General features: G+C 41.5%; 1 protein-coding gene across 1 annotated transcript in view; it reads left to right on the top strand.

Annotated features, from left to right (window-relative positions):
- The first annotated feature begins 4,614 nt into the window (after positions 1-4,614).
- The window catches only part of LOC133406332 (uncharacterized), a 37,526-nt gene continuing 29,978 nt past the window's right edge, over positions 4,615-12,162 (top strand). The window contains exons 1-2 of the mRNA XM_061683868.1: positions 4,615-4,952; positions 9,261-12,023. Coding sequence (XP_061539852.1) covers positions 4,884-4,952; positions 9,261-12,023 — 2,832 coding nt within the window. The 5' untranslated portion in view covers positions 4,615-4,883. The remainder of the gene's footprint in view (positions 4,953-9,260; positions 12,024-12,162) is intronic.

The raw sequence follows: 12,162 nt of genomic DNA, 5'->3' as shown, positions 1-12,162 counted from the left end.
AAGCATCGAGGAGAAGTGGCTGTGGAGTTTTTACCAGCTTGTTCAACAGAATTTTAGCAGGTGAGAAGAGGCTTGAGGAATGGAGGAAAAGTGTGCTGGTCCCCATTTTTAAGAACAAGGGTGATGTACAGAGCTGTGGGAACTACAGAGGAATAAAGTTGATGAGCCACACAATGAAGTTATGGGAAAGAGTAGTGGAGGCTAGACTTAGGACAAGAGTATTTGCGAGCAACAGTATAGTTTCATGCCTAGAAAGAGTACCACAGATGCATTATTTGCCTTGAGGATGTTGATGGAAAAGTACAGAGAAGGTCCGAAGGAGGTACATTGTGTCTGTGTAGCTCTAGAGAAAGCCTATGACAGAGTACCCAGAGAGGAACCGTGGTACTGCATAAGAAAGTCTGGAGTGGCAGAGAAATATGTCAGAATAACACAGGACATGTATGAGAGCTGTGTGGAGTTTGCATGTTCTCCTCATGCCTGCGTGGGTTTTCTCCGGGTACTCTGGTTTCCTCTCACATTGATTGATTGGCTGGCGACCGTTTCAGGGTGTACTCTGCCTCTCACCCAGAGTCAGCTGGGATTGGCTCCAGCACGTATGTGACCCTTCTGAGGATAAGCAATACGGAAGATGAATGAATGAATGAATGAATGGATGAATGAGGCCAGCAGAACAGTGGTGAGGTGTGATCTAGCTGTAACAGAGAAGTTTAAGGTGGAGGTGGGACTGCATCAGGAATCAGCCCTGAGGCCTTTCCTGTTTGCACTGGTGAAGGATAGGCTGACAGATGAGGTTAGAGGAATTTAAATAATCGGGGTCAACATTTCAGACCAATGGTGAGTGTGGTAAGGAAGTGAAGAAACGGGTCCAAGCAGGTTGGAACGGGTGGAGGAAGATGTGCCAGTAGTCTCTGCTAGGAAGAAGGCCAAAGTTTATACAACAGTGGTGAGGCCAGCCATGATGTACGGGTTAGAGACAGTGGCACTGAAGAGACAACAGGAAGCAGAGCTGGAGGTGGCGGAAATGAAGATGTTGAGGTTCTTTGTAGGAGTAACCAGGTTGGATAAAATTAGAAATGAGCTCATCAGAGGGACGGCCAAGGTTAGATATTCTGTAGGCAAAGTTCGAGAGAGCAGACTTCGATGGTTTGGACACGTCCAGAGGAGAAATAGTGAGTATATTGGTAGAAGGATGATGAGGATGGAGCTGCCAGGCAAGAGAGCTCGAGGAAGACCAAAGAGAAGGTTGATGGAAGTCGTGAGGAAAGACATGAGGGCAGTTGGTGTTCAAGAGGAGGATGCAGGAGATAGGCTTCCATGGAAAAAGGATGGCGACCCCGAAAGGGACAAGCCGAAAGGAAAGGAAGAAGAATTATGATCTTTGTCACAGAAGAAATTAAACTCTTAAGACGAAGTACAACTGTACTTGAAGTACAGTTAAGGTCACATTGATTTAGCTGATCTGTTTAGGGTAGTTGTGGTTGCCTGTTTGAGGATTCCTCCTTGTGATGACACAGAAGAAACCACGTTATATTTATACACACACCCACACATGCTCACACAATTAAACATTTCAAGTGCATGAGCAGAGAAGGAAAAACCTGTAAGATGTCATGAGGTCACCAAACTCAACATCTGCTTCCAGTCAGCAAACTAATTTCCGACCCTGGAGAACACCACCCCCTCAGAATTTGTACAACAAATAACACCCCAGCCCCCACCCCCACCTTCCCCCGCTGTGTCAGTCGAGCCCAGCTGACCCCCTCAACGCATCGGTCTACACCCCCATCGAACCTCCCTGCAGGCAAACTGACCACCGCAGCAGAAACAACAAATAATTCCAGCATTTATGGACCTTCCAAACAGATGGCCACGTGTTTGTTCTCTCGTATCACGTGTTCATCTGTAGCCTGTGTCAGTCGGTCACGTGACCCTCACCTCGTGCTGTCAGAAGGCAGAACGCAGAGTTACTGCTGCTCTTCAAAGTCGGACAACTTGTTTGCCTGCTCTGGTTGATTTAATGTTGACGGGTCAAATGTGACATTTTGCAATACAAAATACTCTAAATGTCATTGTTTCACCCTGAAATGTTATGACTTTTCATTCAGTGACCTGAAATTCACAAAATTAAATGCCATTCATTTGTGCAGGCTGCTGCAATGTTTTTGTACTCCATTTTAGTAGACACTATGCGTACTGAAATGGGTTTTATATTTACCAGTGTGTGTTAAATCAAGGAAATGGTGGTTATGGTGGGAATCTTGAAACTATAAAATGGTACATGTTGTAATCAAATTAATCTAACCTAACGACGGTATTTCCACTCTTTATTAGTCTATCAAGGATTTCCTATTTCTACTTTCAATCTTGAGGAGACATAATGCGAGTGAAATTGAGTTGTAGTTTTGCGACCCAAACTATTTACCAAATTTTAGATTGGTCAATAATGTGTAAAAAAATATATTATTATTATTATTATTATTGTTATAAAATATAATTCTGAAAAGGTCTCTGTGAGCAAGCCGTTCTGATCATGATGTAACGGTGCAGCTAATTTGCATAATTTGTATTATTGTAAAATAATACGTTTCTTCGCTCATGGCTCGGAAGCAAGATTGGGATATATTTGGCTGTGTTTGACGCAACCCTGTTACACATACTCAGGCACTTGAAAAACAGATTTCAAAAATATTGCTGAATAAACCCTTTAGAATTAAGTAGGGGGAGTGACATTTCATCTTAATATTAATCTATTTTTTTGTATTCTAATGAAATGGTTGAGGAAAACTGATTTGCAACTAGCAAATCAATTTTGCTTGACAGTACGTGCTAGCTGTGTTAGTTACTGTACTATGCTAGTTAGCTCAGAGCAAACCTAGCTATATGAGAAAAGAAAAACTTTGATATTAATATGAGAATATGAGTAACAGGGTTGCATTGGATTGAGTGACGCTCCATCATGGCTGAAACCACGGAAAAAAATATGAAAAATATAACAGAGGCTTTACCTTAGACGTACGCAAAGGCAGATTAATTAGCTTCATGTCGTTTCTGCTAAGTCATGTAGCTCATTTTTGTGTCTCTTTCTCGAGATGGCTAAAATATTTTACAAACAGGGTTACGTCTATGTTGAGAGTCACAACCTCAAAGGATAATTCATCCTCTTTAAAATACGGCTGTGATAAATCAAAATATTTACAAAATTACAAGGATGACCTATCAATGAAATCATACAAAAAGGCAGATGTAAAGCTTATTTTATTGGTTATATTTGATTTATAGGTTGGTCATCAAGAGAGAGGGACCAGAGATAAATGCCATATGGGGGCTGCTCAAGAGCTATTTATTTGGTATTTTAAATTTAATTTAGGATTCGCTTTTACCACCGCTACAGTTACATTTTGTCTCAGGACAACTATATTTACACAATTGCATGTTTTTGTATTTTGTGGCTGGATTATTTGAAATGTTATGGCCACCAGTCCAGGTTGTACCCCACCTCTTGCCCAGAGACCTACTTTAAAAAAAAATAAAAATAAAAATAAAAAAATAAATTAAATCAACTTCATGATTTAAATTTGGCAAGTGGCTACAAGTGCCGCCTGCTGTGATTCTCCATAAATCCACATGGAGGAGCTAGCGTCTTGTAATAAAATTATATACACTGTACAGAACTGTGTGCGCGCAGGCATTTAGGCTCTATTTTTAAAAGAAAAATATTATTAACCGTAGTTATAGAGTTGGAGGAAATGTTAGGCACCAACATGTTGGAAAAACACTCACTTTTTGTTATGTTTTCAAGAATAATCAGGTCATAAACCAACCTATATTTTGCTGTGTTTGGCACAGCCCTGTTACAGATCTTCACTCGGGCGACTGAACTAAAAAAAAAAAAAAAAAAGTTTCTAATTCACAATTCAATCTATAAGCTTAAATGTTATTTGAATACTAATTTAATTGTTGCTATTATAGTTGAATCAGGACTACTTACCACAATGTTATTACACAAGTATCTGAGTACTGCGTGTACTTTTGCCACCTCTGGTAAAAATGAATTTTTACTCGAGTGCAGGTCGGTTTCAGTCTGTATTTTTTAGTTTTACTTAAGTAAAGGAGATGAATTTATGCTTCCATTATACTTTCTACTTCTTTTTGCACATGTATCGCTACTTCTGCTTATAAGTACAGACTCCGAGTACTTTTGACACCTCTTTACGTGTAATTGACAATACGAATTAATTTTTACTTTGTACTCAATTATATTTCAGTGTGCACTTTTTTTTCTTACTTTTAATTTCGTAAATGCAGGATTTTTTCTTTTTTTCTCTTTACACACCTACTTCTATGCTAATACCGAGTGTGAGTATTTTGCCACCATACAATTGGCAATCGAATTTCATTTTTACTTTTGTACTCAAGTGCGCTTCAGATTCTGTATTTTGTACTTTTAGGCGTTACATCTGTATATCTCGTCGTCCCCCGTACTTCTTCCTGCTTAATGTGAGTAATTTTGCCACCTCTAGTTGCCGTATCCTGTTTATTTTGAAAGAGAGGCCGGAAGCGTAGAATAGCACGGACATAATTGACGCTCGAAAGAAGCCGGAGTGAAGTGAAGTGAGGCGCAAGAGCGGACCGGCGCACGCGTACACGTGCACACGCGGACATAACATGGCATTCTTTTCTTCGACAGTCTCAACACGATTTTCCAATTCTTGATTTAAAAAAAACAAAAAAAACTCCGTATTTATTTTTTCCCCCTTCAAATTATCATCATCAAGTTGGAATATATGTTATAATACAATACACTCGCGCAAGCCGATGCTGTTGGACTGGACGCTTCCTTTTTGGACACACGGGAGCGTGCGTGTGCGCGTGCGACAGCGATGACGACATATGTGGTTACTTGGGCACGGGGAAAGACAAATAAAACGTTCCCCGCCGAAGACAAAAAGGTGAGTTGAACATTTCACTGTATTTTTGTCAAGTTAACGTCGAACTTTTCAGTGTCGTTGGGTCGCTCGAACTTAGGTTTACTCGTTCTGCAGGGGCGGATCTAGAATCGTTTGATGATGGGGTGGCACACGGGCAGAGGCAAAGGGTGGCACTTTAAATTACATCATGGACAAAGTAAAAGAGTCAAAAAATACAGCAGCTTGTCAATAATAATATTTGACTCCTTTATTTCTGGTGTCTGTGACATTCCCGCTGCAGGTATTTTGACTCCAATATTTCTGATAGCTTTTCGACCTAAATTTCAACTTCATTCAAGGTCGATTGGGATTGTTCATTTGTCAGTGTGGTCTGCTGTGGTGGACGTCATACATAACATGACATCTTTTTAACTTGATGATAAGTTTTAGATTTCTTTTGTTTGGACAAATATTTTTCAGGTCAACAGAAATTCTCTCACCCGGACATCAATTTGGATTTGATGACTTTAGACTCGACAATATGTTACAAAACTTTGCAACTCGACTCGTGACTTCACGTAGACATGAACCCATTGCTCCTTTGACCAAAGCACTGGAAAAACAACACTTGGTAGCTTTCTCTTTTGATAGCTCTATGTGCAACTTGCAGCTTTAACATAGAAGAATATGATAAGTGACAATAGAATAGAATAGAAATATCTTAATGATTACTTTTTATGTCAAAGCGCCCCATGCCATTATTATATTACTGGCCTGCCATACATAAATCAGCAATAAATGTGACAGTTAAATAAGGTATACATTCCAAGAACCACTGTTAACATACACAGAAACGACAATGACATTTAACGTAACAATAAGAAAGTCAATTATTGCAAAAACAATTAAATAAACAATCTACAATGCATTGTGGTAATTGCGCGGCTTGACGTCACGTACGCTTGTTTTCGTTAGCAGCTAGCTTTGTGCGCGATCACGCAAATAGTTACACGGCGGGCCGGCCGTGCGCTGTCTGGGCTTCCTGTACATTACAGTCTGGTTTAATCAGTGTTGTGTTCTCAAGAATCAGTCTTGAACTGTATTTCTTTTTTTTAATTCACTTTATTTACCAATCGATCAGCACATTGCGATCATCTACTCAACATGCAACTACGTTGTTCTTCGTGTCTTTTTATTTTCGCCTCTTTTTGCAACGTAATCTGTCACATAGTGCTCCCAAGTGGTCCAAGTGAGTTACCACAGTCGGATAAAATTGTACCTTTATAACGAGTTGACAAACTTGTGTTCCTTTTTTTTAAATTAAATTAATGCCTTATGTTTTTGATACTCACAAGAAATGCAGTTTCCTGCTTTATGCACATTGTGAATTTAAGGAAAATACTGTTGATTATCTAAAAGAGGAACCCAATTGGTCGTTCATTATTAAGTGAAATGTCTCATTTTCTCTTGTGTATTCACAATTGCACTTTAATCAAGCAAAAATATATTTTATCCCGATACTTGATTATTCAAATACAATTGTCAGCAGAATACTCAATTAGTAATTGCAGCACTGCTGGACGCAAATTCTTATTTGTGACAGGTCTGTTTAATGCCACTTCAGAAATAAAGTGAAAAAAGTAAGTCATAGCATAGCATTTTCATAGAATAACTGAAAACGTACTATTGATCGGTTTTGAAGGGGCAATAAACTCAGCCAACCCCCCTTGATTTGCTTTGACGGTGCAAAAATTTGGATCAGCGGCCTAGTTTTCTTATAAAGGTTCAATGCACTTATCAAATTTGTTTTGATAAAATAAACATGATTTTAAAATATATTAACTATCTAGTCAATACATAATATACGTATTAATTAAATATTATATATATTAAAATGGCGGGACGGTGGACAACTGCCTCACAGTTCTGAGGACCGGGGTTCAAATCCCGGCCCCACCTGTCTGGAGTTTGCATGTTCCCCCCGTGCCTGCGTGGGTTTTGTCCGTTCAATCCGGTTTCCTCCCACATCCACAAAACATGCATGGTAGGTTGATTGAAGACTCTAAATTGCCCGTAGGTGTGAATGTGTGCGCAAATGGTTGTTTGTTTATATGTGATTTGCAATCGGCTGGCGTACAGTTCAGGGTGTACCCCACCTCTCGCCCGATGATAGCTGGGATAGACTCCAGCACGCCCGCGACCCTAGTGAGGAGAAGCGGCTCAGAAAATGGATGGATATATTAAAATATGATTGTATTTTTTTTGTGAGTAAAATTAGGAGTCACTGATAGTGTAGTGGTACACTTGCCTGACTTCGGTGCAGGCAGTTTAGGTTCAGTTCCCACTCAGTGACAGTGTGAATGTGAGTGCAAACGGTTGTCCGTGTCAATATGTGCCCTGTGACAGACTTGCGACCAGTTCAGGGTGATCAGCTTCAGCAGAGGATGTAGTTCCTGCGGCTTCTGAGGAAGCACGGCCTGCCACAGGAGCTGTTGAGTCAGTTTTACACAGCAATCATCAAATCAGTCCTGTGTTCTTCCATCACAGTCTGTTTGGTGCTGCTACAAAAAAGGACAAACTCCGACTGCAATGGACAATCAAAACTGCTGAAAAGATTGTCGGTGCCCCCCTACCAACCCTTGAGGACTTGCACGCTGCCAGAACTAAGACAAGAGCGTACAAATTCCTCTTGTACCCTCCACATCCTGGTTACCGGCTCTTCCAGCTCCTTCCCTCGGGCAGGCGCTACCGAACAATGCCAACTAAAACAAGCAGACATTCCAACAGCTTCTTCCGTCTTGCCATTAACTTCTTAAACAGTTGTCTTACAATTCCATTGCAACATGCTGCCAATTTTCTGTCTTCAATTTGTTGTCACATTTCTGTCGGGCCAATTATTCATTACTCGTGCACTCACTGTAGTAGTCTCGCCACGCTACACTATTTGCATGTCTGTTGTTGACCAGTACTGGCCACTCATGTGCCTGAGTAGCATCTGCACCACTTGCACACTGACTGAGGAGTATCTGCATCATTTGCACAATCGACATTGTCCCAGATTATCGCACTACAAGTCACTTTAAACTGCATACATTTCTTGCAGTCTCGGCGCCCTTTGCACAATGGTCATTGCACCGGACTATTGCTCCATTCGTCATTTAAACTGCTATAATTGCTAGAGGAGTCTGCATCTTTTTGCACAATTGTCAAAACAAAAAAACAAAACAGAAATTGTGCCAGCATTATTAGATTTCTTGCATCCTTTTATTGCTCAGTCACTGTGGTTCCCAATGTCTTTGTCTCAAAAGTATTATCTGTCTTTTGACTGTCTATTGTCGTACTAGAGCGGCTCCAACTACCGGAGACAAACTCCTCTACTGTTTTTGGCATACTTGGCAAAATAAAGATGAAGAGTGTCTGAAGCTGTGCTTTATCTGGTCCCTCATCTACGAGGACCCGTTTGCCTTGTGTGATCCTACCCCGGCTGTAAAGCCCCAACAACTGAGCTCAAAGGATTACCTGCACAGTCCAAGAGGGTTCATTCAAATGACAAATTCAAATTTGTTGCCAGCATAACCACTTTCATTCAAACTTAATGTTTAGTGAAAGACAGACACGCAACCTTTCAAATGATCAGCTTGCTTACAAGGCATTTATATACATGCATGAATCAAAATAATTCACCTTTCAGTAGTACTGACAAACAAAACTAGACCAGTGTCACAATTGGGTTTTCATGGTGTTGGTTCACAATTGGGTTTTCATGGTGTTGGTGTGGAGGCAAATGGTGGAGCCAAGCTCAGCGCAGCAGGGAGACAAGACAGGGGAGCATGAGTAATCTTAAAAAAAAAAAAAAAAAATTTGTTACCAGGCTCATGGGAAATTCAAAATACTCAATAAACAAAGTCCCCCCCCCCCCAAAAAAAACTAAATTCACAGTAACAAACAAACACAGGGAATAGACTCACTACGACTAGAAACCTGACGTGACTCAGGCAACGTGACTTGCAACAACAACAATGAACTGACACAGACTGAAAGAAATCAACTCGAACTCAAGCTGATTGGTAGATACAAGGAGCAGAACTGATGAAAACAGGTAGGGTCAAAAACCTAATGAGTAGACATGAGATGAAAAAGGGACAGGGAAAACATAACATACCTTGAAACAAAAACTAAATCTAATCAAAACAAAGTCAACAAAAACACAGATCATGACAACTACAATGAATCTTCAGTTTAATTGTTGTGATGTGTAAGGTAATCCATGTTTATTTACTGCTGCTTGAGTAGTTGCTGTGCAATCTACTCTTTCTTGTCATCATGACTAGACTCTCATGTATGTTGCAGGTGGATGCCAGCACAGCTTTCTGGATGGACCCTCCAGCCTCCGTCAGTTTAGAATCCAAGTCTCTGGTGGAAAAAAAACTCCTAAGAAACAGTGTTTTCCCTCCAGGTATACATGCTATCTCAACAGATCAGGCCGGACCTGGCACATCTCTCCCGCCTGCTTATGGATTTTCCAAGAATTCCTCACCAGAGCTGCAGAAAGCACTCGTCGTGCCTGCAGCTGGAGGCATAGTCACATCCAATGACAAGGCTCTGGATTCGGGCCTCAATAGTATCAATAGCTTCCTGAAACTCCCTTGGATCAGTCCTAACACTGATGTAACCATGTACCCCTTTCTCGACATGGCGTATAAGGCCTCATTCCTGTCCCAGTCTTCCTCATTCATATACCAGCAGTTAGCATACCAGTCTCTGTGCTTATCCGGTACAGAAAGCAGCTCACCTGAAGATAGACTCTTCTACTTACCCTCATACATTCCTGCATGTGTTTCTTCCCAATTGGAACCTCAGTTCAGAATGCATGCGTCCACCCCAGCTGCCCTCACACAGCTGCACACATTGCAGGGACCTCTGGTACATCAAGAACCATCTGCCTTCAGCACCTCTTTCCACCAGGAGCCCCTATCATCTGCTTTTCACTTTGATGAGTGTCATCTTAACAAAAGTAGTGCAAAGTCCTGGCTCTTCACTTCAACCAAGACTGGTCCTTCCAGCAGCAATAGCTCTGCTTGTGATCCAGTAAATAATTCTGTTCCAGCTTCTGTCTCAGTGTTGCTTCCAGTTCCGACAACAGCAGACTCTAAAAAGACTTCAAAGAGGAGCACCGCATTGTCAGCTGAACTTTCTGGGATTTCTCCCATCAACACTGGCAGCCTTAGTTCTGAACTAGACTCCCTGAGACAAACCAGCGGTAGTCGACACATTGACTCTAGCCCAGAACAGTGCACTCCTGAGAAGTGTCTGTCACCTGCAAGGACATCAATGGACAGAAAAGTAAATCAAATACCTTGGGATCTTTCTGCCAATAAAATGAAAGGCTCATTAAGCGGGTTCCAGTCCAAATTAGATATTCGAGCCCAGTTGCAATATGGGATATTGGCTGGTGAGGAGCAATGCCTAAAAGACGTTTTTTTTCCTCCTGCAACTATATCAGCAAATAACCAGGGAACCCCCAAAATAACTCAGTTTTCTCCCCCCATTTTAAGTTTGGATAAGACTGGACATTTTTTACAGAATCAAACCTTACCTTGCTCAAGAGCAGTTCAGCTTGGCAGCCCATCCTCACCAAGATCTTGTGAACCATTCCCTTCCACAAAGTTGGGCCGGCAAACAGTACATGTTCTAAACAGTAAAAATACACACACATTCTCTGGAAAACAAATGTTTTCCAAGGCTGAAGGTCAAGACAACCAACCAAATCTACCAAAGCAACAACAGCCACACGTGGAACTTGGATCCACTTCCAGACGAATCCACACTGACTCACATGTTCCACTTGGTTTAGGCTACTTTCCATACTCGGTTACAAACAATGGGTCCTTGCAGCACATAACTGTACCAGACAAAGGACCTGGCCACCGCCACCCCATCCTCCTTGGCCGCAGCAGTGGCCGGACTCACACTTCCACAAAAGAGGGTCTTCCCCACATAGTAGATTCACAGGGTACTTCGTCTGCTGTCACAGCTCACAAGGACTTCAAAGAATTCTCAAACAAGACTCTGTCTAAAACCTGGAATGTAGACCAATGCAAAAATCAAGAAAGCCAAGAAAAGACGAGCCAGGCCAAGAAATCAGATCCCGAACAAAGTGGTAGTGGCAGCAAACACACTTTAAACCAAACCTTAACATCTTTTTGCAAAAGGTTCATTGAGGTTAGAGAGAGCACATATTGTGTCGCTGTGCCTTTTGAAGAAGTTGAAGATGATTTATCGCCCAATAAGGACAAAGGTTTCCTTGCTAGCCAGACTACAGGGCAACAAGGCATACAAACCTCCACATCCCAGCCACCGTCTCTTTATCACAACTGTTCTTCACCTCCTCCTCCTCCAAGCAAGGCAATATCAATGGAAGATTCTCTTAGTCCATCTCAAGACCTCCCAGACCAGCAGACGATGCATTGTGCACGAACGTCTCCTGAACAATTTTTTAAAAAGAGGCCAAGTAAAGTCCCATGTGCTTCTAACAGCTTGGAAAGAGGTGAATATGGTGCTGATGGACTTGATGAAAGTGATGAAGAGGACCAGGTCAATCAGAACCTCTCCTCAAATATCTGTGCAATCAAAGAAAGTTCTTGTATTTGCACCAGTACCACCCGATTCCTGGAGAGTCTAGCTGTTGGATGCAGCACTCATTCAGATGGTTCAGTTTGTACCAGTAAGACACCAGCATGTGGCGATGCCTGTCTGCAAGTCCCAGCTGGTGGAGTTAACACCAAAACTCTGTTGTGTGTCTCTATTGACAAGAGAGAACAAAACACACCAGATGGTGCCCAAAGCATTGATCCCAAGCCTCCTGCATATGGACACAATGTCAGTGGTTGCTTAGCTCAGGATCATATGCTGGAAAATCATTCCACAGTCACCATCTTTAGCGATGGGGAGAACACCAAGGACATCATGGATCTCCAGTTAGGTGTGGGTAAAAATACTGGCACCAGCACCCCTACTGAACATTTTTCTAGATCTTTGGACAATCAACCAAAATGTGAGACCAAGGAACCTTGTGTTTCCCAGTCCAGCTGGACGAGTCAAGAGCAGTGTAAGGTATGAGCCATCTCTTTTTTTCTTTTTTTTTTAAACAAACAATGCATTTTCCCAGTAGCACTACAAATTTGGAGCGTTGTGGATTAACAAACAAAATAGTCATGCTGATGAATGTTGATGTTTAGACTTTCAATCAAAT

This window comes from Phycodurus eques, chromosome 1 (genome assembly GCF_024500275.1).
Source record: "Phycodurus eques isolate BA_2022a chromosome 1, UOR_Pequ_1.1, whole genome shotgun sequence".
Lineage (NCBI taxonomy): Eukaryota > Metazoa > Chordata > Actinopteri > Syngnathiformes > Syngnathidae > Phycodurus > Phycodurus eques.
Note: the sequence above shows the minus strand (reverse complement) of the source record. Positions and strands in the feature narration are given on the sequence as shown.